The following is a 27,606-nucleotide window of genomic DNA, read 5'->3' as shown; positions in this document are numbered from 1 at the left end:
ACTCACCCTACCAGGTTGGGAAGCCAGCCCAGGCCTAGTCCCATGGAGCTCAAGGTCTCGTGCACAAGCCCTGTTTACCGTTCCAGGCCTGTGAAGGAGCAGGTAAAACCCCCCAAGGAGAAAAATAAGAGATTTGCACCTGCAAAAACGGAGGGCACATCGCCAGCACTAAACCGCGTGAGAATTCGCACACAGAACACCCACACCCAATTTACACAAAAGGTATATGAATCAAGTGTGTAAATTAGGTACAATAAATTGGGTGTGTAAGGTGTTAGGTGTGTGGTGTAATAGGTGTGCGAATTAGGCCTAGGTGATGGGCTTCAGCTGTGGCGCAAGTGATGTACCGGTGTACCCTCCGTTTTTGTAGGGACGAATCTTCGTATTCCCAAGGAAAGTGTTTCTGCGTGTAATTGGGCAGAGGTATTACGCAAGTGGTACACTGGTCTTCTAAGGCGCTGATTCACAACAAATTGTTCGCAGGTGAGGCTCTGTTGAATTTGAATCCAAGCCGCTTAACAACGACTTCGATGATTTGAATGTGTCGGCTCCACAACTATATGTCATTGGTACTTTACAATCAGACACTGTTTCCATGGACACGCCAGCGAGCCTCTCATTTCTTCTCTTGCATATTACTTGGTTCCGGCTTGTCCCTCTTGCTATCCTCGGTCCTGAACCACAACGACCAGCCTGACTTCCTGCTGTCATCATCCGAAGAGCCTCCCTTGGATTTGAACAAGTCCAGGGGTGGCTGCAGGAGGAAGGCAAAAGAGAAGCGGCTTTCCCTGGGCGACGAGCCGCCGCACGTCGTGCATGACGACACGGATGAGACGCTGCCTCGGTCTGCTGCCTGGTGGCCGGGGTGTTTCGTACATGGGCGCGGGTCGGTGGAGTTGTGCAGGCGGAGCTTGTTCTGCAGCTTTTGCACCGGGCAGTTGACGGAAGCTGCAGGCTCGGGCTGTTGCGCCAGGGGCTCGCGCGACTCGGTGCCTTGCAGCACGGGCGAGGGCGGTACTACGAGGGTTGCGTCGGTGGTCTGTGACATGACCGACCGAGCTTCGGGTACCGGGGACAGCGTGCTCCCGACGAAGAAGCCGTCCAAGTCTCGTTCCGCGGTCCTTGGCTTTGCTCCGCCGCGGCCGACCAGGCCCTTCAAGGACTTTTGGATGACTGGCAGCGGCCTCTCGAGGATCGAAGGGGAGGCTGATCTGTCATCATCGTCGTCGTAATCCCATGCAGACGGCGACCGGGCCCTGCTCAGTCTGTCTGCTGGGGGTGCGGCAGCGGACATGCGCGTCTCGCTCATTTCTGGCTCAGGGGTAGACGTGCGGCTTGGAAGCCTCCTGGCGCGTCCCGTGAGCCCACTTCGGGCGCTCTTGAATGGCCGCTTGAAAGATCGCAGATACCCTCTCCTCCTGAGACGGAACAGGATCAGAATTAAAGTGCCAATAATTGCTACAGCAGAAACGCTCCCAACTATCAAGTCAAGTCAGCCAACTGCTCAGATATCCAGAGTCATTACTGAACTTACCAGCTATCCCTGCCATCTTTCCAGATGACATGACAGGTCCAGGTGAGGAGGTATCATTATTGTTGGCTACCGCAGATTGTATAGGTACTGATGCCAGAGACGGTGGGGGAGCCAGCTCAGCAATCGGGGACCCGCCAGCCGGGGTCGGCACGACGACGGGCAGTGGCACAGGTGGAGGAGTGGTTTGTGGTGAGAGTGAGACCTGGGTTTGGGCAGCCAGAGGTACTATTGAGGTACTGGGTGAAGAAGCCGCCGGTTGTTGTTGCTGCTGCGTCGTGCTGGTCGATGCTGCAGGTGTGCTCGAGGTCGAAGAGGTCGTCGTCAAAGTCGTAGAGGTCGTAGTTTGTTCTGGAGGCGGCGGTGGTGGCGGCAGGGGCGGCGCTTCCGGGGCGGGAGGGGGAGGAGGAGGAGGTTGTTCTGTCGGCTGGGCCTCGGGGGTGGACGTCGTGGTCTGCTCGGCAGTCGAAGTCTGCTCCTGGGTCGTCGACGTAGACTCTTCTGACTTGGACTGGTTGTTGTTGCCATTATTATTATTGTTATTGTTGTTGTTGTTGTTGTTGTCCGGAAACTGCCCCTGGTTTTGCGTCTGTCCTTGTCCCCTATTGCCGCCCTGGTTTTGCTGTCCCTGGTTCTGGTTCTGCTGGCCTTGACCTCGATTCCCATCCTTATTCTGACCTTGGTTGTTGTTGTTCTGGCCTTGGTTGTTGTTATTGTTATTCTGGCCTTGATTGTTGTTGTTCTGCCCCTGGTTGTTGTTGTTGTTGTTCTGGCCTTGGTTCGAACCTTGGTTTTGTTGGCCCTGCCCTTTCTGGCCCTGATTCTGTTGGCCTTGTCCTCGGTCGCCTTGATTCTGGTTCCCGTTCTGATTATTCTGCCCCTGGCCTTGGCCTTGCCCTTGGTTCCCACCGCCGCCTTGGTTCCGGTTTGGGTCTTGTTGACCTCCCGGCTGCCCTCCGTTCGGTGGTCCGTTGACCTGGTCTCGTTGTCGATCAGCATCGGGACCTTGGCCACCTTGTGCGGATGGCGGCCGTCCTTGACCTTGGCCTTGGCCTTGGCCTTGACCTCGTCCCTCTCCCTGACCGTTGCCTCCCTCGGGGCCCTGTCCCCCTCCTCCACCGCCGTTGGAAGACTGTCGATCTGGGCCGCCGTCCTGTGGAGGGCCTTGTCGATCAGGGCCGTCGGGTCTTGACTGGCCTTCACCTCCGCCTCGCTGCCCATCTCCGCCGTTGCCTCCACCACCATTATTTCCTTTCCCATCGCCTCCTCCTCCCCCGCCGCCGCCACCCCCGTTTCCATCCTCATCACGTCCCTCCTTGTTTCCTTCTTGTCGACGTTGTGCGGGCATGAAGCTGCCCTGGGGCCGTCGAAGGACTCCCATACTCCAGGCCGACATGAGTCGCGACCGCTGTGGCGAGCTCCAGAAAATAAAATATCGGCTGACGCTGATCGATCCTCGATACCGTAATTAAACCCGTCACCACAATCGAAGCATCGTGTCCGGTGATGCGAGCGCTCGGAGGCTTAGAAGAGAAGCGGGCCCGGGGAAACACGGTTTGCTGGGGACCGAGTACATTAAGGGCTTGTCTAGCGGCAGAAAGAAACATATGAAAAGCCAGGCCGGCCCGGATTCAGAAGGCATCTGTGCTTGCTGTCGACGACCCTGGTGGTGAAACATCCTCGGCGGGCGGGGGGTTGGCACTGGCACACTTGGGCTGATGTGCTCGCTTCTCCTGACCCCCCCCCCGTCTGTGGCCCCCCTTGCTAGCATTGCCATGCAACCTTTAAACTCCCGTCAACTGACATATGTGTTCGGCCTCTTTGGAACCCAATCTATCCCATGGGAGATCTGCCGTGTTGGGATTGTTCGCAAGCCGACTCAGGGGGGGAAGGTGGTGATTGGAGGCTGCTGGATTGTTGGCAGCAGCTGGCACAGCGGCGTTTCGACTCTCAAACGCCAGGCACTTGTGTGCAGGCATGGGTCTGCTGGGCAGGCCGACTTTGCATGGGGTAAGCGTTGGCCTAAAGCATCGGGCCAAACGTGGAATTTTCAGTCCAAACGAAACCAAGCACTAGCCACTGGCACGGATGTGTAGTGTCCGAGCAGCTGTGCCAGTGTGCACAGCCGGGGGTGGGTCTCACACACGCCTCCACACCCCAATCTTGGGGAATTTTTGCCGCCGGGCAGGTGAGATGTGATTGGGGACGACTTCAGATGAGAACAGCCGTGCTGAACCAACGGCGACATCCTCAGCTCAGCTGATTTCGAACTGGTGGCCTAAACGGGCCAAGGTTTTCATTCCCTCTTAGACTCTAGCATTAATCATTTGATGTTCGTGACTTTGCCCAATCTTGCTGTGTTCGATGTTGGGAGATCTTCTATGCTTTTTCTCGAAGAAGTAAAGCGCCCACCCAACGGAAACCAGAATCGTGCCCCAGGTACTACGAGCAGTTTGTCGACGTTTTGAATGGTGTTGGAGTTCCCATGCATCCTTATTCATACACCAATCATCACAAACCACCAAAGACAATCTGCCCACATGCAGATGCCGGGGAAAAGGCTTGAAAACCTCCTCAGCGAACCCTGCTATAGCAGTTGCAGCATACCCAGATGATCGACTCCAGCGCCCTGCTAACCTTGATGCCGGCAGATAATGGCAACTGGGAAAGTGGCCCCCATATCCTTGGCTACGTGCAGTTCCGGCTGCCGAGGGTGGACTGTGTCACAAATTCAGGTCAAAACACCAGGGTTTTTTTTAAGCTCAAAAGACCCTTGTTCGGGGATTTACCTCTGCCGTTCGTGCATTCGGTACCACCGCAGCGAGCAGACGGTACAGAAACATCAAGATTTACATTCGCAGATTGGACATGTCATGTACTCGCGTCGTAATTACCCTGGCACGCACATGAGCCGCAGGAAAAGGATACAAACCATGTGTGTAAGAGGTATATGGCAACACCATGCAGAGTGTCGAGTTTGGTTTGTGGGAGGCAAATACTCCAAAGCATAAAGCACAGCCACAGGATTTGTGTCTGTGCTGGAAAGAGGAAAGGATCATGCTAACCCGAATCCGGTATGGATGAGGTTTTGGGGTGGCACTCTGATCTGTTACAGCCACTACTACTGTGTGTATCTCGATATCTATTTGCAGGTTATACCCAGACACTTCAAAACAAGCCTCTGCGTCCAGGACGACATGCCCTGCCGACTGCGCTCTACAACTCAAGCTTGTAATGTAGCTAGGTATGCGGTGGTTATCTAAGCCCTTCTGGTTCGCTGGGACCTGACCTCCGCGAAAAACGTTGGAGAGCGTGGCGCCCGAGGTCAGCCGCCATGGAGTGACAATACTGACTAATTTGGTGATGACAAACAAATGAGGGAAAACTTTCATACCCTGCATTAGACCACTTCAGCAAATTGACCCGCCTCTGGGATTGGAAAGAAATACTAGACCCAAATGGGAACCAACTGTATAATGTCGAATAAATAATTACCAACCAACTTAGCAAACCACAAGATCAACCAACTGATAGTGTTGGTCAGCGAGACGAAGAAGCCCACACAGAGCACACATATCAAAATTGGGTCAGCTGTCTGCGAATCAGCCTCATGTATTGCGGTTCTACAGTCGGCCCCTCTGTGGGACCTCTATGCTGCTGATCAGGTAAGCCGATCTGGCTATTAATAAACAATACAGTCTTTCATCATATATGACGTTGATTATAGATGAAGCTCAGAAGTATGTATAGTCTGCGAGAACGAAGTGCGAATTTCGCTCTCGTTGCTCCCTGACTGAGTGCTTGTCTCTTGGTCGCAAAGCTTTCAAAGGTCCACTTACTTCCACAAGATTAAATGTCGATGTCGATGGCTCTCCCAGAAATGCCCGTACTGGCCGTCTTCGGAGCAACTGGTACCCAGGGTCGCAGCGTGGTGTCGGCCTTGCAGTCCTCCCACAGTCCTGCGTACCACATTCGCGGGCTCACCTCTAACAAATCGAGTGATGCAGCCAGGGAGCTCTCGAGAACCGGGGTTGAAGTGGTCGAGGTCGACATAGGATCAGAGGCCAGCATTCGAGCAGCACTGGAAGGTGCGGAAGCAGTCTTCGCAAATACTGCCTTTCCTCCAGACGTCTTTGTCTCCCAGGGAGCTGCAGCCGCGGAGGAGGCAGAGTCCAAGACTGCCTTGAGGATGGCCCACGCACTCGCACATGTCACGACTCTGAAGCACCTGGTGTGGTCCACCCTGCCAGATGGCTGGAAGAGGACTGATGGCAAATTGCACATCCACCACTTCCAGTCCAAAGTTGCCGCGGCTCAATTCATCCGCAACGAGCCGGAGCTCGCCAAGAAGACTACGATGTTGGCTGTCGGAATGTATGGATCTAATTTGAAGAATCCAGGATACGTACCTATTTACGAGGTAAGTTCTGGTTCGGTACCTTGACTACACTCACTGACGTGATGCAAGACATCTGCCAAGAAATTCGTTGTGAAGCTACCCCTTCGTCCCGATGCCTCATTTTCAAGCATTGGAGACGAGCGCAAGAACGTTGGTATTCTTGTTCGTGCTATTCTTCGCAGCGGAGAGAGGAGCTACGACAGATGGGTCGTAGGCGAAGCGCACAGAACAACAATGAGTCAGGACGTGGAGGCACTCGATAGAGTCGTCAAAGAGCAGCTCGGAAACGAGACGCAGGTGGCGTATGCAAACATATCGCTGCAGGAGAGTGAGGCTATCTGGGGGTCTGTAGCCACACAAAAGGCTGCTATGTTCCAGTACTATGAGTTACTGGACGACGCATTTGTTGATGCTGGGCAAGAAGGCAAGACTTTGTATCCGCACGACCTCGGCGTCACTGGTGACGAATTGGCCACGGTGGAGGACTGTCTCGGGTCCTTCGATTGGAAGAATATCCTATATGGACGGGGCAATTGAATATGTTAGTGGCCCTCTCCTGGCGACGTGGTGATTGGAGCCTCACGGCGGCGATATCGTGGAGCGACTTCAAGTTGAGCCTTAGGAATTATGTAACCAACAATTCTCAGCTAACATTTTATGAGACACAATAGATGGCTTTCCCGCCGATATTAGGCGTCCATGAGCTCCGGATAATATTCAACGAGGGATTTGTTGGGTGCACGCATGAAATTGATCACCATCTGTGAAATCACGACCTGAACCATTCCCACGGGTGCACGTCACATGGACGATGGCGAGAAATGGACGATGGCAAGAATTGGCATCAAGTGAATACAACGTTCCATGATATGCCGAAACATTTGAGGAATGTATTGTCAATACTTAAGCCGCTGTCAGCTAGAGGCACTGCGAAAGCTTCGCCACAGCTGCATTTTGTGACACCCGGAGAGCAGGTCCAGCGGAACTCGGGGACACCATTACGAGGATCATCTGTGTGACCAACGCCCCTGGTTCCTCCGTACACAGCAGGTACCAGAGCGACAGAGTGCCTATGGCCGCCGTAGAAGAAGGCGGCACAGATAGCGGTACACTAGATTAGCGGTCAGGAATCATTGGTCCCGTGCGACTCGACTGGTTTTTGACAACACCATCAGGTTGGTTGGTGATGCGACTTATGCAAGCGTGGTCCATGGGCCGTACGACGATGAAAGAAGCGCCAGGTGCGATTCGACACGAGTCAAAAATCTAAGACATGTCCATAAAGCGTTGTCGGCAGCTACGAGCCCGAAAGGATGGGAGCGGGATCCCGCAAGTGACGTTGAATATTGGGAAGCGGCCAGGGAATACGAGGCCTTGGCATCAGCGATCACCGGCCGACGTCACCCTGCCGGCCACTCACGGCGGGGGCAGATCAGCTTCTAGGGCTTTTCCGCATGCAGGCACCTTCAGTCGTCCATTACGAGATCAAACAGCTCACTCTTCATTTGTGTAGGAGTCACGATGGCTGCGGAGAGGGACGCCAATATATTTAAGCGCATCCTCTTGTCAAAGTCTGTTCAGTTTGTGCATATCGAGACATGATCACACCGGCCTAAGTTCCCAAGATTGAGTATTCAAGTTTACTACAATACACACTACCTGATCATATCGTCCAGAAACACTACTCGCCACCCTCTCACGCAGATTGACATAATGTATCGACTTATCTCCTCTTTCGTGGCCTACGCCGCGTGTGTTGCTTGCACACCCCTCGAAAACGCCATCCGAGACTACTCGGCCGGCTGCTCAGAGACCTCGTTCGGCGACTTCGAATGGACAGTACAAGACTTCGACTACCACGCTTCATACATCTTCACTACCCCTGCACACCAGAACTCATGGGGCTATGTGAACTTCAACCTGTCGAACCCTGCAGTGCCGGATCTCCTGGCTTCATGCAACGCAGCAAGCAGCCAGCTCTCGGATTTCTTCTACGGCACCATGCAGTACAACTGCACCTTCGATGGACAAGTGGGCCAGCCGGGACCAGCACCGGCTAAGTTCACATTCAGCCGACCCTCTGGTGAACTGGTCATCGACCAAAAGTGGGTTTGTCGCGATCAAGACCCTCAGTACCCGTAAGTTTTCCCGATGCTCTCCTTCCCGGCGGCACCTAAGTATCTCCTAGCTGACATGTTGTGGATCCAGTATCACGTTTTCTGCCTCTGGGCAGGTCAACCTGACGCTGGACTGCACTGACACTACCTGGCAAAACACAAACTGGACTCTGGGCCAGATTTACTCGAGCAGGAACGTCGAATGTGCACCAGTGACGGTTGACCTGAAGCCGTCTCAAATCTCAGCAGTAGCATAGAATGATCGCTGAAAGCAAGTACTGATTGAGAAGGTTGGGACAGCGAGGACTTTGCTCTGCGGACACCTTTGGGGCATGAGCACTCCGGCCAAGGAAAGAGCAAAGGTGGCTACAAACCAATTGATAAAATCATTAGAATTAATTGTTTAACTCTTGCATTGCTCTACTTCAAGATCACATGGGCAAACATCGCATCGATGTGATTAGCAGCCAACATCTTGACTTCACAGTTCCTTGACTCGACCGAGGGCCTGGACCCTAGCTACTTCAAAAAGGGAAGGAAGCCTTGCATGACCATTACGGATGAGAAGCAATTGAACTGACGCATGCTTGCGCGTTTCCCTGGGGTTTCTGGCTCGTTCCTCCCCGAGCAGTTGAGAATTGGGTCGAAGGGCACGGCCTACACTAGCACAGCTCTCCGTCTATCTGCCAAGCTCTTTCCCTCGAGGTCATGAACCGGTCGATGCACCGCAGGCCGAGTAGGAAGACACTTTCTCTCCAGCACGCCAGGACCATTTGAGACTCGGCAGGCTCCCTCCGGAGTCAACACGAAGTTTGGAAACAAACAAAAAACAAACACACCAACGATATCCAACATCAACTTTTGCAGAATCTTCTATCACTGCCTGTCCGACTACCTGGAAAGCGTCAACTTCGCTCACTCAGAACACTTTACCTCCACCATGAATTTCAACAGATTCCTCACCATTGCGGCGGCAATTGCCCTGCCGCGGCGTTGGCACCTCTCTACGAGGACCGAGATCCCAGTGTCACGCCTATTCCGGGCAAGTTTGTTGTGAAGTTGAAGAACGATATCAACACAGACACAGCAAGCGAGGTTGAGAGCCTCATGGATGGAGTCGACTACTTCTACAATGTCACTTCGTTCAAGGGCCTTGCCGGAAAGCTCGACGATGCTTCTCTTGAGTCTGTACGCGCGCATCCAGGTGTAAGTTCATTGACACGTTTTGCATCAGTCTTGTCTCGGGATATGAACAATTCTGACACCACAGCGAAGGTCGACTATGTCGAAAGGGATGTGTTACTTCCTGCTTGCAACTACGTATCACAACATGGAGCCCCCTGGGGCCTTGGACGAATCTCCCACAAGGGCCCTAGGAGCTTCACAGACAACACCACATACGTCTATGAAGCTTCTGCCGGCGAAGGCGTGTGTGCTTATGTCCTTGATACGGGCATTCGTATCGATCACGAAGTAAGTGTTTATCGTATTCTTTACATCCACGGGATCTAATTTTTGATTCACAGGAGTTCAGGGGTCGTGCCGAGTTTCTGGCGAATTTCGCAGGCGGCGAAGATGATGGTTCACATGGGACCCATGTTGCCGGCACCAGTAAGTTTGCAAAACCAAGAAAGGCGCGCTCAGTGCGTAACAATTGCCAACCTATGCTAATACAATATCAGTCGGTGGAGCAACCTACGGTGTGGCCAAGAAAGTTAGGCTATACTCTGTCAAGGTGCTGCATGACCCTGCGCCCCCAAGCAGTGAGGTCAGAAGCAACCAGGTCAGAAGCAGCAACGCCATCCTTTCCAATGTCTTGAAAGGAATGGCATTTGTTGCAAATGACAGCCAGACGCGGCACTGCCCAAACGGAACCGTTGCCAACATGTCTTTCAGAGGTGGATTTTCTCAAGCCGCCAATGATTTGGCCAAGGATCTCCTCCTCAACGCGGGTGTCTTCGTCGTCGTCGCTGCTGGCAACGGTAACAGAAACGCGAGCCGCGTTTCTCCCGCATCTGAGCCGAGTCTCTGTACCGTAGGCGCTACGGACAATAACAATCGCATGGCTGAATTCTCCAATCACGGTTCTGTGGTAGACATCATGGCACCGGGAGTCGACGTTCTTTCTGCTTTCAATACCAGCACAACTGCTTGGGTAGGCCATTCACCCCGAGGTCATAGTCGTAATTATACGAAGAAGTGTGTTTTTAATCTCCAATGCTGACACGTTGACTTTCAGGCTTTGGGGAATGGTACTTCGATGGCCGCTCCCCATATTGCCGGCCTTGCCGCCTGCCTCCTCTCCTCCGGGCACAAGGACCCAAAGACTTTGTGCGACTACATGGTGAAGACAGCAAGCCCGGTAATGACTGATCCCGAGAATAAAGATGACACCGTCAATTTTGTTGCTTTCAACGGTAACCCGAAGGGTTGAGCAGAGACAGAAACTTTTGGTCTGAAGTTGTGGCTCACGCTTGTTACATCCGGAGCTCAAAACGACCATTCACCTTGGGGATTTCGACTGTACGGACTTCCCAAACAGATCACCCAGGTTGAGGAGGGGCCTACGATCAAACCTATGTACTCATATTGCAATTAACATCATGTTCAATGACAGCAAACGTGCCGATGCTGCGACCAAAATTGCCGGACATAACATGTGACCCGTATTGCAGAGGCGTGATTTTGCCTCCATAAGGTTGCCTGGTTTCAAAGAGTTCCGGCTGTGACTTGAGAATTGACTGTGATTCCTCTCGAGTCCCAGGACATGTGTCAACCCCATGTGGATTCAAGCTGAGTGAAGACACTTGAGTACGGCACAGGCACGCCAAAAAGGAAAGACAGAAGAGCGAAAATGTCTAAAATGAGTCCGAAATTGCTTCACCAGAGCTATTCAAGTGCCGTATCCTGTGACTTACCTAGTGAGTGGACACGAGGTAGGGCATCAAGTTCAATGACGGTCCACCACAGTTCAGCGACGAATGTCGTCGATCGCTAGACGTCATCATACACAAGAATAAGATTCTCACAATTAATGCTGGCTCAGTGAATTGTAAATGTGTGAGTTTCTACAAGAGGGCTGTGATAGTTTGGAAATGTTCCTGCCTATCTCTTTGCTGTCCCTACTGACGCCCCCATCAAAAAGGGTGCAGCGACAACGATCACAAATTCTTGCTCAAAATCTATGGGCAACTCGAGTAGGCCGCACACAACATCGTAATACCACACATACAATGTAGACTATCGCACCAGACCTGGGCCGTCACCAAAGTTTGCTAACAGATCCTGTAGCAGGCCCATGTTCAGACTTCAGGCCGTAGACTTTCCTCCTCTTCTATTTCCGGTCTTTCCGGGAGCACTTGAGCATCATTGGCACCCGGACTCATAGAGAACTTGTACAAAGACGGATGGAACATCATACTTCGAGCAGAGCTGCTGTGCGCTACCCCCGGCCCCGTCTTTCTTCCACTTCCTGGGAAGAACGAACATTCGCTTGGGGAGCATCGGCCGTTCTCATTGACGGAGGTTACAGCTGCAATGGCTGCTTTAACCGAGATTTCCGTACACACCCAACCCCGAAAATGTGTTCATCGAGGGCGTGCTCCAATCGAATTGCTACCCTCATCCCTTTCGTCGCAACGCATTTGGCAGCTGATCAACACAGAAGAGCTCAGATCTAGCAATTTTCTATCCAGCTTACTGTGAATTTTGGATATGCACCAAGTGCTTAACATGTGAAGCAATGATCGACGTGACCGTTCTGGGTATATCTCAACTCCGAGTCCTTGACCCAGCACCCCAATGTCCACTCATTTCTCTCCCGTGTATTAATATAATTCAAGCAATTATCCCGCAGAGAAGTGTGTTGGAGCACCGCAATGATTCATGCAAATTCTTCTCTGGTTTGCTCCTCAGGCTCGGCGAACCGTTCGTAGTGCGAGATGGAGGGGCGGGTGCTGCAACTCGTCTGACCAGGGGCTTGTGACCACCCCGGAGCGTCACGGGCCAGCGCCAAAATGAACCATCTTTAATGATGGCCAATATGCCAGCGTCCCTCCATAGATCCCCTCGGCCCATGACCGATCAGCTTTTGAGAGATTGGTATCCAGTGCAAAAAAGCTCGATAACAGTCTTCGTGATATGCGGCCGTGACACCTCATTCCAGGCCGCCATATCGCATAATGTCCCCAACCCGCGGTGATTCGCAGACAAGCATATCTGATTAACCATACTACTTGGAGAATTCTAGTCTGACGTTGTGGAATCTGTTTAAGCAGCAATGACTGTACCCCTAACCTGCAGCCATCATTTGTGGGTGGCCCGGGCCACTTTCCTCATTCAGTCAGAGGTGTTGAAGGTCACTCACTTCAAGGAATCTTGTGCCACACCCATGCGCTGCTCGTATCTGCTAGTTTCCCATGGTAATACTTGCTATGTGCGTGTTTTAGACGCTATGCAGAATATATATACCAGGTCAACCCGCCGAATCCAGCAGTACCTGTAGGATGGCTGTCCTTTCCCTGCAGCGCACAAAACATCTGCTCTCTTACAATCGTTACAATCTTGTGCATTCGGCCGTACAATGAGGTTCGCACTTCTTTTTTGCCACTCTGGCTGGCACAGCCCTTTCTGGGCCCTTGAACTCCGACATTGATGTTCGTGCCCATCTCGCCCGCGGACTGGTCAGTATCAACAAGGGGCAAGAGAGCACTCGTGGAATTTCCCACAGAGGTGGTCCTCATGGTCCTGCAATGGAAGACAACGATTCCATCTGATTCGCTCTATCTGTGGCGGATGCTTGAATTATGACAAAGTGTTGGTAGCACCGTGAGTCAACATTCGCACCGCTGCTGCACTGGCTCAACTTGTGTATACAACCACTGAACAGCCCAGTAGTTGTCGTGCACTAGGGAACTATGTGAGCATAGTGGGATGAGAATGGTAAATGGAGGAGACCAGGCCAGGAATGTCTACTGAATTATGCGTATCTGGCTCATTATCTGTACATTTTAAGCACTGCAGATCAAGCTGCTTTTAGTAATTGGGGCCTTAGTTCTTGCGACAGGGATGTAATATCTATTTGGTAGTAAGGTGACTGTGGCATTTTCCGGGGGGGGGGTGTTGAACGGACGGAGCATAGAAGATGTTTGCAGCCAAGGAGACGTTTGCAGCCACCTTTATTCAAAGACACGGCCGCCTTTGCTCCCGCTCAGGATACTACTCCTCAAGCAGCCCCAGCTGTAATTACGAACTACTGGATTGATAAGTGCTTGGCTGTCCCCCATTAGTCTGCTTCAAATGCTATTTGCTTGTATGGAGACAATAGGCTTCAAAATACATATTATGTGGTCTCATAATTGACGCTTTAATTGATGAACACCTGTGGATCCCTGAGGCATCCAATTTAGGCAGTACTTAAGCCCCTCTGCAGACCCCCCAAGTAGCAGCAAATAGCGGCAATTCAAGCACCCCACACCACACGAGGATACACGCACCCTGCAGTCTGGTTTCCCCTACACACTTTATATTGCAGTATGGATCGGGCATACCATGGAGCTGCAGGCCCCGAATGGGCATACTGTCGATGCCTTGCAAAGTCAGTTGTAAAGGCCAGGCTGGATCAGCTATACATCAGTGTTTATTCACAGGATGAGGTGGTACCAAAGGCCTTTGATGTCCTGGAGATCGTCAAGAAGGGCCCAGAGGCGGCTGCCCAGAGCCCAGTGCTCCAGTATGACTTCAACAAGCTTGAGACCCAGCTCACGGGGCCCAGGGGGCTTGCACCGTACGGCCTCTGGTTTGAGGCGTATGCTGGCGCCGGGTCTGTTGAGATTCCTGACGCCCAGTCGTTTCGCAGGCTCCTCTTGGCCATCACATACCTTGGGGGCATTCCTGTTCCATACGCAGGAGACGACCCGTCAATGACTTATCCGCCTCTTCTTCGTTTTCTGGCAAAACCAAAAGGTTCTCCCGAGGGTAGGCCTGTCAGCGAGTCCAATCTTTCCTCCGGGCACAGGCACCCGGCTGATGATCCCAACGTACCCAGTCTCCCCCGCGACATTGCCGGGCGCGATGCTCGACCACCGTCCCCACCACCCCAACGGTTTCGACAGCGGCCGCCGGAGCCTCAGCCGCCGCATAGGGAAGACAGTCATCAGGACGCCCTGCTCCGCACACCCCAGCGGGACAGCCCCCCTCAGGAGGCCCCAAACACCGTGTTGCCGCAACTTGTGGTGCCCCTCGAAGAGCCCGAGTTTGAAGATCGGGTTGAGCAGGTATTTGGCGAAGGGCTCAACCGACGGAGGAGCGGTCACGACGAGCGCTTTCATAACCTATATGCACAGATTGCCGGGATTGAGACAAACAGACGTGATGTAAGAGTGCCAGAACATGCATATCAGCCGCCATACTCCCGAATAAGACTTGACCCACACCAGACATACCCCACAGGATGGGTGTTGGGGGATAGTAAGAGGATCTTGCATTACCTAGCCGATATGCCTGGCCTAGGTAAGACCTATGAGGCTGTGGAACTCATGGTTAGGGTCACCATGATACTCTCAAACGCAATTGCCATCGAGAACGAACGAAAGAACCTCTCATCAAGTGAAGACCCACCCCTTCACATCCACGAAGAGGAACATCCTCTTTTCAAGATCAACGAAAAGTGTACCGCAGACACATTGTCCAAGTATGGGTTTATATGCCAATGTATCAAAAATTCGCCATTGCGTAATGTCGACCTTCACTCTTTTGCTCCAGGATATATGTTGGCCATTGTCCCAAATGGTATTGTACAACAATGGACCGACGAGATCAAGCAATTTCTTAGCACTACAGCCCGTCTGCCACACAACAACAAACCTTTTAATGTATTCAACAAGCAGGATCAAAATCAGAAAAAAGTGAAGATTAAGAAATTTCTTCTTACTGAACCACAGAATGACGGTGGCCTTGGTAACATATTTGTGGTTGCAAACACAAATTGCCTAACAGACACCGCCTTAGCGCTTGGGAAAGGGGAGGTGCAACAGCTCTATCATCAACCTAGTATCATTGTCTGGGACGAAATGCACGAAACAAAGTCACTGGATCACAACGCCATGGTGGTCATCAAAGGGCTGATGACACTAGCCGAGAAGCCAGTCCATGTTGTTGCCATGTCAGGCACTCCCATCTCTAATGGCCCTGAAGACTTCAACCTGGCTGAAGACCTGGCTATACACAAAAAGATGGGGGAATGGTATGGCGAAGACACTCTTGCTCGATACAAACACGATCTAGATCTTCATAGTAAGGACTTTATAGATCTGGCTAAGGAGGTCCGCATTGACGACAACATCAACCTTGCTAAGGAGGGGCGTCAATTGACTGACGACGACAAAAGAGAGGCCCACAACCTGCTCAGACGTTACGACGAGGCCTGCCACAGGTACACAGATGTCCTGCCTCTACTCCAGCGCGGCAGCACAGGCGACTACCTTGGCTACCCTCTCCCTGCGTACTCAACAACCTATAACAGAAAGCCACGAATCCACAGATTCAATACACCTATGGGTAATGTACAGAAGCAGGTTGCTAATAACTATAAAGAATACCTAAGGCTCCGGTGGCGAGGGATAATGCGGTCCTGGAGAAGGGAACCAGAGAACACTAGAGGGCCAAAGCCAAAGTTTGCAGACTATATGTTCGTTCTAGATGCATCTCTCGGTGCGGCACAGAACACCTTTCAGATTGATACAAGCCTGATAGGGTTTATACCGGGCATGGCCACAGAAGTACTTAAACGCAAGGACAGCCCCAACAAGAAAGTTTCGTTCTGATGAGGTCCAAGACATCTTTAGCAGTGCTGTTACAACACAGCGCGATGCAGTCAGGAGTTCAGAATATTGGGACATGGTGCCAAACGCATTCTGCCAGCGACCTGGTTCGGGATTGCTCCAGCCTAAGGTCGCCAGGATCTGCGAGATAATTGACGAGATGCTACAAGATAGGGAGCGTCATGAATCCCTGCCGAAAAACGCCGCGCCACTGAGGAAAAAGGCTGTTATTTGTGTGCCACACGCCTGGCAGGGCTTCATACTCATCACGTTTCTCTTTAAGAAATATCGTAATCACAACTTTACATTTGTCGGAGCCGGCATGTCCGCGGTGTTACGGAGCAAGCTGATGGCGCCATTCTCACGGAAAACCAACAAGGTCCACATGGAAGACAGCCAGGAAGACGATCCAATTGCACTCATCAGCACGATCAGTTTCATAGGGTCCGGACTTAACCTGATACGCTGCAACTACTGTATCGCTACCTCACCCCCTGAGGAGTCGCGGAGAAGAGTCACAGTTGTTTGCCCGGATTAATCGGAATGGCCAGACCTGTACCACACACAACTACGTGCTGCTCGATGACGGGAACCCAGTTGACGTTGTCACCTTCCACCGTATGCAGACGCGGACGGCGTTAACGGTGCCTTTGGATGACCGGAAGGATGGGTATAATTTCATACTCGGCGCTAATGATGATGCTGAGGAGGAGGACCCTAGCAATGTGATGGATGTAGATGAAATGCGGAATGAGGATATAGATAACGGCGAAGCGGACGATGGTAGCCAAGATGTAGATAATGATGAGGACGATGAAAGATGAGGAGGTGGTAGCGGATGGGGCAGAGGATGAGACAGACAGGGCAAGGAAGAGGCAGAGGCAAGAGTAGAAACCCAGCTATTTAGAAACCATGTAGAGCAGTTGAGAGAGAGCATCAGGTAGTTTAGGGCTACACTTTAGGAGAATATACTGTCACACGAAAAAAACGAGGGAAAAGAAGGCTCTAAATTTCTCAGAAAGTACGTACAGAGGGGGGCTCTCTGGGCCCCATTTATATACCCAATTCAGCCCCATAATAGTCGCATTTTTCTCGTGACATATACCCATGTTCATTTCGTTCCTAAACCGGGCTTGTTTTATGTAAAGCTGTGCTTTATATCTCACTTGCCATCGTGACACGCCGGTCTCCAACAGTGACTCTTCTGCCGGCCCGACTGCCCGGCTAAGGACACAGCGACGCGGCCGGCCACCACGAGGTGAGGTACCATCTACGACCTGTCGACGGCGACAGCGGCGAGCTGCAGTCCCGATAGGCGACTAGAAGCACATTGTGGTCTCATTGCGAAGAATCAACCCGGAAGTCTCTGTCATGCACGCCTTTGCTCGAGTCATCTACCATTGGACTACCTAGGTATTCACGATGCTGTCTGAGTCGCCTCTTTTGGCTAACGACACGCCATGATCGTGTTTGCAGCTGCAGGTGCCGTGTCTGATTGTCCATATTGAACCATTCCGAGCAGCTTCTATCCTGGAATGGCAAATTTCGGAGTTCCTCAATTTCCGTGGCCTGTTCGGGTCCAGCCCCAAAGGCAAATCATCAAGGAAATGGTATGAAGACCAACTTCAACGATGTGTCCAGAAATCAACATGAGAGAAAGACCGTTCCGCAACTCGCCAAACTCTGGGGCCCCTGGGTTCACCGATAGGAGCAACCGGGCACTTTGTTCCGAGTCAGGGCCATGTTCAAGTCCCTCCTTGAGAGATCCATTGTTCCGGTCTTCAATTTGGGCGGGATTTCGGTAGCGTTTCCATGTCACCAGTCCATCAACCGGCACTGAATGAATCGCTCAATCTCCGAGTCCTCATTTGTTTCTCGACTCCGCGTACTTCATGACAGCAACTGGCCAGAATATCGCAGCCGCCGTCGCTGGAACGTATCTTTGTTTAAGTGTCAGCGCATCTGCAGCAAACCATGTGTAACAGTCCAGATTTGGAGTAGAGACCAAATACCTACATCGGGAGACCACGTCCAGCATTTCGGATCAGGCTCATCCAATCCGCAGGAGCTCGGACTTCCTGCCGTTGCCTGGCAAGCTTGCGGAGCCCGTGTGATGCGTATTGGTAGAATGACTGGTTTGACGTTGCGGATGATGCACCCCGGGAGATGGAAGGGGCAGAGCGAGCGGTCTGAACCACAACGCGACGAGTTGGCTGCCAGACTTGGGAATTCATTTCTGCGATGTTTTTGTTCTTTGTAGAGCCTTGAAAATTGTGTAGACGAGGTGGACAGATTTGTTGGTTTTGGTTGTCTTTGATGTGTGATCGATGAGTGTTGTTTCTGCTAGAAAAGATCATGCTGTAATGGCCAGGAAGAGAGCAGTATATGTACTTGATATCAATTCAGTTGCGGAGTGGCTTCTGCAAGCCGAAGGGGCTGTGGTTGAAACCATCGCGGCGGTCCTTTCGAGAACGAAACCGTCCGACCCGGCGTTTTGTTGGACCATCAGTCGACCGGGCTGGAAGCTTGTATGACCATATTTGGAAAGACTATGATCATGTTGTGACAGTCATACGATAAGATCCACCTGTTTCGTGCAGCACAGCGCGTATGTAGCACAGACCGTTGAGGCACCTCTGTGGGCCTAGCATGACCTCATTCCGGCAAACCCTATGGGCGGCATGCCAGTATTGCCGAGTATTACTGCAGGAAAACATCCGTTATAATGGCCCAGGCCCGCCCAAAGAGATCTGGATCTAGGAGAACGCAGATAAGGGGTGCACCGGAATCTATGCGTCGATCCCGCCGGTCCATGATCCCACATTCAATGTAGCACACATGTGTGCACTGTCTCAGGACTACCAATGGGCGGCCGTATCGTCGTGCAAAGCCTATATGCATGCATTAAAGTCGACCTATGCTTGCTTCGGCTCCCCACATTTCGTGCATCCGTTGATTTTCCGAGCACGTTTCCTTGCCACATCACCTCCAACGCAACCGGACTTGCACTACGTGACGGGAACGCCGCGTCACTTGGGGCTCAGTGACTGCGTCGTACGCTACCATGAATTGGATTAAACGGCGTACATGTGTTCTTAGAAAGCCCAGCGCCCGCGAGCAGCCCGGAATCCGCCCTCTCCCAGATCGCCGGACACCGAAGTGCTCGGACAGGCCAGTCACTTCATGGTGGTACGAGGCTAGACTCCTCCTTAGGATACTCAAGAAGCCATGACAAATCGACCAGCAGCCGAGTCTGGACTAGGGTATTCGAGGATCATAGACGTACTATGAACTCAACCGCAGCCGGGAGCGCCCCTCGCAAGCTCGGGTCACTCCCAGCTACGCTTAAAGATAGGACACCAAATGGATCGATTGAGATCACATAGGCCTCGGCGGTCCGGTCTGTACATTCAGAACATGATTTGGTTTGTTTGGGCAGGAGGACGCTGGTGTTGGCGCACTAAATGGACAACGTGCGGTATCAAGCCCTCGTTCAACATTGTGATGTGCCGCATAGTCTTTTCCGGAGAATTTTCAGTGCAATCCTCGACATCGTTTGAGTGGAATTGACTAGTTGCCTCAGAGAAGCAAAGATCCCTTCTCGAACCATATACGAAACATTCGCAGCCAGCTATTTCCCGCGGTCATCTTATCAAGGCATCTTGGGGATGAAAACAAGTTCCCATGAGCATGGAAGCTTTCATTGCACTGTATCAATTTGAATTTTGTAACGAAGAGAAGTTTTGCAACTTCGGCGCTGCTTCGTACATACAAGATATCAGATGTTGGACTCCCTCGGGTCGGAAACGTTGCAAGTTGAGAATTGATCTTCAGACATCTTGTGTTGTTCCAGTGGTGGCTACCTGCTTTTGAGCCTTGCATTGCCACGTTTGTCGTCTTACGAAGCTAGGAGAAGCTCGAGGGCCACTGAGCCAGTGCTTGCGTTCCAGAATCTCAACGTAATCCACCGTACGGTGGAAACTATGGTGGGGACGCAAGTTGGATCATGGTATGACTTCAGCGAACCCTTGTCGTACTCAGACTGTCTCAAGATTGAGGATACCTTTCCGCTCAGGGGTATTATTGCCAAGTGGTTGTATCACGGATCCAAATCAAGTGCAGACCCATCAACCCCGTTGAGTGTCAAAGGCTATATTCCGGGTTTGATATCGGCGTCCTCCTCATTGTAGCAATTTCAACGCAAGCAGCCATGGACGAGTCGACGTGGACAACTTGCTCAAAGGCTTTCCGTCCTTGTCATTCTCTTAAAAGCTGTTTTTTTTTTGTTATTGCAGCTTGCAGGAAGTCTGCGAGGCATACATGATCTTAAAAATGATAGAGCACAAGCTTGTTACGGGTAGAATGCCCGATCCCGTGTGGTTTTCCTACCGGAATGATGTTTCAGCTTAGCCACGCACCGATATTTGGAGTCCCTTCCAGCAACCGGTCGAAGGTGCCAGATAACAATCGATACATTGCTTCCGTTCTCGGATTAGAGGCCATATGCTAACCACCTGCATCCCGCATAATTGTAACGATGCACATGAGCTCTCCGAAATAGGGCATCAAAATGGGACCATATCCTCAGGGACCAATACGGGACGGGTACTTTCATGAGCTTTCATCTTATGAATTACGTTGGGCCGGAGCCATCAGCTTGCCAGTATATCCAGTATATCGTGACATTTGTGTCCGAGCGTGACTAGATCAGAGCTATCACGAGTTAAGGCTGATAGGTAGGTGATGTTCTTCATTTGATTGCCTCTCATAACGCTTGTTCTTCCTACTAAGAATCCATGAAATTCACCATTATAGTAATTGAGGTCACCTGATGGCCTTTCCTCCAAGTTGAGTCTAATGCTTGCATATAGGTTGGGATTGATTATCATCTCAGCTTTTCTCTCGGTGGGCCTGACGCTGGTGGCGCGCTACGCGTCCATTGCTACGTGGCAGCTGATGCGCTTACAGTGAGCCTAGAGGCTGGGCAGGACGACCATTGTGTGCTTGGCTAAGGATCGGCAACATCAAAGAAAGAGAGGCAGAACGCAGGGGCCAGGGGAATCCTGCCTGTCATTCAGGATCGCTTCGAGAAGGAATACCTCGTACTAACCGAATAGGGCCGTATCTGCCTGGAATAAGGTTGAATTGCCCAGGCGGATGTCTGACTGCATATGCTAGCCCGCTTTCAACTACAATTTGCTTCGAAGGAGCAGCTAAGCGCTCATTGGCCTCCACAATTGTGTATTTTCTTTTCCCTCGACCGCCCATCTAGTGATCCTTTCCGCTTCACCTCACAATTTGTGGCACAACTCTCTGCCTTTGTTGACGTGTGCTCTCAATTTCAAACCCAAGCTTCATTTTCACAACTCGCTCAAATCATGCATTCGACTCTCGTGTCCGGATGGACTGTGACCAACATTGTAAGCTGAATTGGCACAGACGTTCGGCGTCCTGCACACTGACAACGGCCAGGGTCCTTTGACAACGACCTACACGGCGCCACCGTCCTGTTCGACAGATTATTCCTACGTCCAAGTCGGACAGCGATGGACTTTTTCAGACACCAATGCCACTTCAGTCGTGCCCGTGGGCATCTCATGCGACCAACCCTACCCAACAATTGGAAGCTGCCTGCCGTCAGGCGCAAAGCTCGACGAGGACTACAGTTCGATAGGCACCGACGTGGTGCAGACGGGTTACACGCTCGGGTACTATTCCCCGGGCCTGGCCTGCCCGTCTGGCTGGGACACCGTCGGCGTTGCGACCAAGACCGAGGGAGGCTCCATCACGAGCTCCGGCGTAGGGTTTGCTAGCCCTTCGCCGCTCGACGATGAGGACCTCTCCTACGTCCAGAATGTGGGCCCGAATGTCGTTCTGGCTGGGATGGACGATGGTGACGCGGCTGTATTGTGTTGCCCAAGGTGCGTCTCGGTCTTACGTCTTCATTCTCTCCAGGTGCTCCTTTACTGACGAGACTCGGGGGCTTAGCTCATTCACTGCCGACCCTTTGGGGAGATGCACTTCTCTTGTGCCAACCTATAGCGTCCCCCCGGAGTACTGCAGGAGGATCGTGGCTGGGGATGCCGGCGGTGATTTTGTCAACACAACTCTCAGCATTTGGGGCACCACCTTAACCGGGTCGGCATTCACAGTCACGGGGACCGGCACTATCACAACCGAGACCATGACGCTTGAGACCCCTGTAGAGGACTATATTGGCGTTTCAGCTGTAGAGATGCTGTATCTGGTCCATGATGCTACGGAAACCGCTGGGGCTACTGGTACATCTTCGCCGACGTCGTCTTCCACTTCGTCTCCGTCCTCGGCTGCTTCAGCGAACTCTAGGAACCCGCAGCTGGCGTCTGTTGCACTCGTTGTTTCGACGGTGGTTGTTGCTTTCACGTCGGGCTTCATGTTGCTGATGGCTTGATGCGCTCAGTTGCTTGCCTACATGCACATTCCTGCACAATGTCGAAGCTTCCTAGATCCTAGAACAGAATGTAAATTTTATTTTGGTCCACATATATATATCACGTAGGCAGGACCATATTCGGCTCCTGTGCAAAATACTCAGGCAAGTACGTCGCCCCATCAAAGGCCTCACCAGAACCATCGTAAGGGCTTAAGTCGTCCTCGTGGAACCGCCACTTATTATACACCTGCTCAAGCACCGGCAGCCCACCGGCACCCACAAGCTTCAGGTTCGGCGGCGGTATAGGCTTGCGCTTCGTGGGGTCGGTGTGGAAGGCGCCAGGGTATGATACGCTGTTGTTGATACCCGCGAAGTTGTCCGGGTCGCCGGGGTTCTGGTAGCCCGTGGAGGTGGCGACGTGCTGGAAGACGTTGGCGCCAACGTCGTATCGCCCTAGGCAGGGTAGCTCCCAGTTGTTCTGCAGTGTTGCTAGTATAGAATAGTGTGTGTAGTAGGTGTCGTCCTCAGAGCCCTTCAAGGCGCCAGGGACAGCATTGCCGAGGAGCAGGGACCCGATCTTGTTGGGAATCTCGTATGATTCGCTCTCGTCGTAAGTGAGCATGATGAGGGTGCGCTCCTTGAAGACGCCGTCGGCCAGGAGCGGCTCGATGAAGTGGTGTGCCCATGACGTCGCGTATTCAAGAGTGGTGTTGTGCCCGTCGTTCATCATGTTGGGCGACATGAAGACGAACTGCGGCACCTGGTTGGTTGCCAGGTCTCGCTTGAAGTCGTCGAACGAGCCGACGGACCAGAGGCGGGTCCCGTTGTTGGCGATGTTGTCATAGGATACGAAGGGGCTAGAGGTCGAGAGGTCAGTCTATCGGCTACCTTCAGCGACACGGAGGCCGTCGAAGCGCATTTGTGGAAACGTACTTGTGTTTCCTAACGTAATCCCATGTTCCGTTCCCCGTGCTTCCCTCGCTCGCAAGGCCCATGTATCCAGGCCCAGGGAGGTCTTCAAAGTAACCTCCCCAGGAAATCTCTTTTGTGTCTAATAAATCCACCACACTCGAGACGTTCTCCGGTATGCGAACGTGGTCATCGTGGTTCATGCCGAAGTAGTCGCCACCAATGGCTGCGATGTAGTTGGGTTGCGAGGGGTGGGTCTGGGCATAGAATTTGGTGAGCGAGATGCCCTCCCTCTTCAGGTCGGCGAAATGGGCGTCCTTGACGACCTTGTCAAAGTCCTGGCGTTGCTCGGGCTGTCAGTAACGCACCCATCTTTGCGCGGGCTGGAGTAAGAGGCAGAGGATGCGAGGCAAGGAAAGGCGCACCTGGTTCTCGAGCCATATTGTGATGAAGCGGTCGAAGGACCGTCCGCCGTCGACAATCTTGAATTTCTGGCCTGTGCCCAGTGCCAGCGCTGGCGCCAGGCCTGCGAGGCCTGCGAGTAATCTGTACGCGGATGGCATCGTCGCGGCGTGCTGTTATGGCATCTTTGGTGACGCAGGGCGCCAAGGTGGCCGTTCGAGATGCTCTCTGGCCAGCAGTGCGCTGTGCTGTTTCGTGTTTCATCCGTGCCCCGCCTGCAGGGTCCGGCGTCGCGAGCTTGGAGACGGTAGCATTGTAGGCTCCCTTACAATGACGATTCGATTACATTCCCTACAGAGTCAAGCGAGAGAGCTTCAACTGCACAATTGTCAATTGGTCTCTCAATGCGCCGCAATGCTGATCCCATGCTGCTTGCCTTGGCCAACGGTCCCACTTCGGGTCGACCCACCACTATGCAGTACCCCGGATTGCCCAGGCGGATCCCCACGGCTGCTGGCCTCTCCCCTGCATCGACCTTGCAGACCACGGCCCTCGTTCGTTCGGAAGGCTCCGCGTCCTGTGACTATCACAATTCCTTGTTCAAGGCTTTGCCTTCGAACACTCTGCGACACCCTTCTAGATTCGGCTGCATTGTTACGCTACTAGGCAGAATGATACATGCTTTTAAGATTGTAGAATATTCATAAATTTGCTCTGGAGATTGCTCATGCCGCCCACAGGCCGACTGAGCCAGACCAAATACTGTAGAGAGGAGGGTATCTGGACAATGTGCTCAACTTATATACTCGATAACCCTGTTTTGCCTTCTCCCACTGCCTTATATCCACCCATTAGTTCGTCGTCAGAAGCTCAAGCGCTTGACGTAGTACATGACAGAACAGCTGTCTCATCTAATATGCGTCCCAAGTATCCACCGCCCACAGCTCATTCAAGTTGAAGCCAAGCATCTCCATGTTGAACTCGGGGTTGAGCGGCGCTTGGGGCTGCATCTGCATTTGTGAGGGGTCGCGGTTACTACGACGTTCCGGAGAAGGCCCGGCCAAAGACCCGGGCCCATCGGGAGGTAGACTTACGGTGGGATCCGCCGCGGCCAGCCACCAAGGTGTGCTCGGCAGCCCGGCCACGTCTCCCCCTCCACTGACTGCCACCCCTCCACCTCCTCCTCCTCCTCCGGCCCCAGAAGAGGCAGAAGCAGCGGCAGCAGACACCCCCGGATGCAGGTAGGGCGTGATGGTCTTGGCCCTCTCTAGCAGGCTCGGCCCTTCTGCCCGCACCTGCAGGTTGGACCCGCCGCCCTGCTGGGAGTGTTGCGCCTGGGCGGCGGCGATCTGCTGCTGCTGCTGGGGTCCCAGCACCGGCGGCTCCTGGCCTGCAAGCAGGCGGTAGTGCAGGTTGATGAACCTCTCCGCGCTCGAGCTCTTGGCCGTCTGGCTGTCCTTGATCCCCAGGTGCGTCTCCAGCAGTCCGTAGGCCGCGCACATGATGCTGTAACCCCAGGGCTCGTTGTTCCCACACCGTAGTATTCTGTCCTCTTTCATCTGGAGGCACTGGTCTAGCAGCTTGAGAGTATGTGGGCTGTTGACCATAATCATGTTTGTGCTCCCGCGAGACTGAAGCATCGTGACGCTCGTCAAGTTCAGAGCAAGGGTGAGCGCGTCTTCGCGCAAGAAATTCAGTGTGCGCACGCCAAACTCGGTCAGCTTGTCGTGCAAGAGGACCATATCCCGTGCCGCATTGTAGAACATGACTTCCGAGAACTGGTACTTCGAGTTGACCTTGCGCATCCGCAGGAATGGCTGATGCAGCGGCATGATGTACTGTCGCAACTGCACGTGGAGGAGTGTATATGCAAGGAGTGGTTTCGGTGACTCCTGTTCGTCCATGCTGGCCGATGTATCCCACGACGGAAGCGCGTCGATCTCCTGTGTTATCTCATTCGTGTAGCGAATTACTTGCTCGTAGTCGAGATCGTCGGGCGGGCCTGACAAAAGCTTGCTCAGCTCTAGCCGAAGGGGCAGGCTCTGCCGGCATAGGTGCTGGAAGGACGAGCCAGTGTATTCGGAGACCGGCCTAGACGGTGGCAGCTCAGTCACGTCCACGTCGAACTCGTCGTCGTTGATGTTCCTGGGCGGTTTGACGTCTAGATGAAGCGAACTGACGATGGTAGGTAAACCATGGTCGAACGAAGCCTGAAAGTCAAACTCCTGTATTGTTGCCCACAGCCTCCTTCGCATCTCTTGATTGAAGACAGAGATGTTTCGGCTCGCACCGATCATCGCGTCGGGGTCGCGATGCAAGCCCAAAGATATGCCCTCACGTGTCAGGATGCCAGAATTTGTCCAGAAGCGCTTCTTCTTCACATTGTTGACCCTCTTCGCAAGGTACAAGAGGAGCGCTATCTGGTAGTGAATGAGGCGGCGGTGCTTATGGCTCTGCTTCCTGTGCCATTCTTCACATGCCCAGATCCATTTTTCGGCTGTCTGATGAGCGCACGACACCATCCCGGTGAACTTGGGCGGTGACGAAGAGTTGCTGTGCATACAGGCTGAAACGGCCATCATGGCGAGGACGAGGGCGGTATGCGCCGCGGGTCGTACCTCGGTGGGTATCCAGAACCTTTCGTACTGGCGCCTGAAGCTGGGGATGTGGACGACACGGTGGAGTTGCTCGAACTGGTCTAGGTATAGCGAGGTGAGCATGTCCGTCTCCATCTTGGACGGCAAGAGCTGTTCGAGCTCGAGGTCGGCGGCCTTGAACTTGGCCTCTCGTGCCACCTTCCTCTGGTCCCGGTCCTTGGTCCGGGCAGCCACATGCAGCGGCTTGAGCCATTCTTCGGCCGTCTCCTTCATGAACGGCGACAGTCCCGTCAACTGGCTGAAGGCCATGGAGGCGTTGTGGGGTCCAAAGTACCGAGTCCGGAACTCCTTGCCTCGGAAGAAGCGCATCTCGTCGCCGGCGTCGTGGCCATACTGCATGAACTCGGGGAGCTTGTGCTCCGGCACCAGATCTGGATCGGGCCTCGTAGCGGCCTGGGAGTTGGCGTCGACGGTGAGGCTGCCATCATTGCTCAGCTGCTTCGACAGCAGGTTCTTGAGCTGGGAGACCTCGATCTCCAGCCGCCGTATGCGGTCAAAGTCCCGGGCGCTGTCCTTGCGGACGAGGTTGTCGTTGGACAAGGACAGGCGGCCATCATACTGAGAGAGCTGGAGGCCGGCGGGCTTTGGGGGCGGCGCGACACCTGGCCGGGTCTCGTAGGTGCAGCGGTCGGGCGTGCCTGACTTGAGACATCTCTCGCACGGGTAGCCGCGGTCACACGACAACTTCCTCCGGCGACATTCCAGGCAGGAGAGACGGACTCGCTGTCTCTTGCGCGGCGGCTGGTCGCCGTTCTTGTCCTCGGAGTGGTCCCCGTCGCCGCCGGGAGAGCTGGGTGTTGAGTGATCGTCTCCGTGGGCAGCCTCGGAGTCAGCTCTGGCAGACTCGGACATTGTTGGGTGTGGGCTGGTCGGGCGTGTCGGCGAGCCGAGAGGTGTTTACGCGGAAACCGAGATGGCCCAAGGTTCAACTCAGGCGGGCAGTGGTACGACGCAGTCAAGGCTTAGTGCTCGCACGGTGGCTCTAGCCACCCATCCGGCGCCCCGAGACAGTGCCTGGAATCAGGCAAGCGGGCCTCATCCACCGATTGAGCGGGCCTTCAGAGTGCGCAGAGGATTGATGCGCGAGGACGTGATAGGCTTATCACACAGGCTGGGGCTTTGCAGTCTGGCCACCAGCAGGAAAGATGTCATCGTCTAGGCTCTGGCCTCGACTGAGATTTGGGAGAAAAGTCGGGATGGACCACGCCCTCTCTGGAAGGCTGTGGCATCGGTGCGAGCAGTTTGGAGCGGAGCCAGCCCACGCTCTGCTCGGACCACTCGGAGCTGCGAGCTGGTCATTAAGTACTTGGGTGCTGGAGGCCAAGGCCGCCCTGCGCTACCAGACTTGAACTGTGGCCT

At 53.3% G+C, this 27,606-nt stretch overlaps 7 protein-coding genes across 7 annotated transcripts; 4 read left to right on the top strand and 3 right to left on the bottom strand.

Moving 5' to 3' along the window:
* Positions 1 to 616: 616 nt before the first annotated feature.
* Positions 617 to 2,836, bottom strand: INS49_011496 (uncharacterized protein; the record flags this gene model as incomplete). The annotated part of the gene is made up of 3 exons (XM_043172211.1): positions 617 to 1,479; positions 1,535 to 2,225; positions 2,318 to 2,836. The coding sequence occupies 3 exons, from the start codon at positions 2,834 to 2,836 to the stop codon at positions 617 to 619; spliced, it is 2,073 nt and encodes a 690-aa protein (XP_043023956.1).
* Positions 2,837 to 5,390: 2,554 nt separating this feature from the next.
* On the top strand, positions 5,391 to 6,467 carry INS49_011495 (uncharacterized protein; the record flags this gene model as incomplete). The annotated part of the gene is made up of 3 exons (XM_043172210.1): positions 5,391 to 5,442; positions 5,539 to 5,951; positions 6,000 to 6,467. The coding sequence occupies 3 exons, from the start codon at positions 5,391 to 5,393 to the stop codon at positions 6,465 to 6,467; spliced, it is 933 nt and encodes a 310-aa protein (XP_043023955.1).
* Positions 6,468 to 7,643: 1,176 nt separating this feature from the next.
* Positions 7,644 to 10,481, top strand: INS49_011494 (uncharacterized protein; the record flags this gene model as incomplete). Its single annotated transcript, XM_043172209.1, has 6 exons — positions 7,644 to 8,068; positions 8,139 to 8,295; positions 9,002 to 9,235; positions 9,574 to 9,658; positions 9,730 to 10,202; positions 10,287 to 10,481. The coding sequence occupies 6 exons, from the start codon at positions 7,644 to 7,646 to the stop codon at positions 10,479 to 10,481; spliced, it is 1,569 nt and encodes a 522-aa protein (XP_043023954.1).
* A 3,100-nt stretch (positions 10,482 to 13,581) lies between these two features.
* INS49_011493 (uncharacterized protein) lies at positions 13,582 to 16,691 on the top strand (the record flags this gene model as incomplete). Its single annotated transcript, XM_043172208.1, has 4 exons — positions 13,582 to 14,421; positions 14,989 to 15,604; positions 15,882 to 16,390; positions 16,419 to 16,691. The coding sequence occupies 4 exons, from the start codon at positions 13,582 to 13,584 to the stop codon at positions 16,689 to 16,691; spliced, it is 2,238 nt and encodes a 745-aa protein (XP_043023953.1).
* Positions 16,692 to 21,245: 4,554 nt separating this feature from the next.
* INS49_011492 (uncharacterized protein) lies at positions 21,246 to 22,297 on the top strand (the record flags this gene model as incomplete). Its single annotated transcript, XM_043172207.1, has 3 exons — positions 21,246 to 21,287; positions 21,340 to 21,788; positions 21,856 to 22,297. The coding sequence occupies 3 exons, from the start codon at positions 21,246 to 21,248 to the stop codon at positions 22,295 to 22,297; spliced, it is 933 nt and encodes a 310-aa protein (XP_043023952.1).
* Positions 22,298 to 22,397: 100 nt separating this feature from the next.
* INS49_011491 (uncharacterized protein) lies at positions 22,398 to 23,751 on the bottom strand (the record flags this gene model as incomplete). The annotated part of the gene is made up of 3 exons (XM_043172206.1): positions 22,398 to 23,136; positions 23,213 to 23,526; positions 23,614 to 23,751. 3 exons carry the CDS (start codon positions 23,749 to 23,751, stop codon positions 22,398 to 22,400), a joined length of 1,191 nt encoding a protein of 396 aa, XP_043023951.1.
* A 750-nt stretch (positions 23,752 to 24,501) lies between these two features.
* INS49_011490 (uncharacterized protein) lies at positions 24,502 to 27,099 on the bottom strand (the record flags this gene model as incomplete). Its single annotated transcript, XM_043172205.1, has 1 exon — positions 24,502 to 27,099. One exon carries the CDS (start codon positions 27,097 to 27,099, stop codon positions 24,502 to 24,504), a length of 2,598 nt encoding a protein of 865 aa, XP_043023950.1.
* Between the last annotated feature and the right edge of the window lie 507 nt (positions 27,100 to 27,606).

This window comes from Diaporthe citri, assembly GCF_014595645.1.
Source record: "Diaporthe citri strain NFHF-8-4 chromosome Unknown scaffold_5, whole genome shotgun sequence".
Lineage (NCBI taxonomy): Eukaryota > Fungi > Ascomycota > Sordariomycetes > Diaporthales > Diaporthaceae > Diaporthe > Diaporthe citri.
This window is presented reverse-complemented; position numbering and strand designations above follow the sequence as displayed.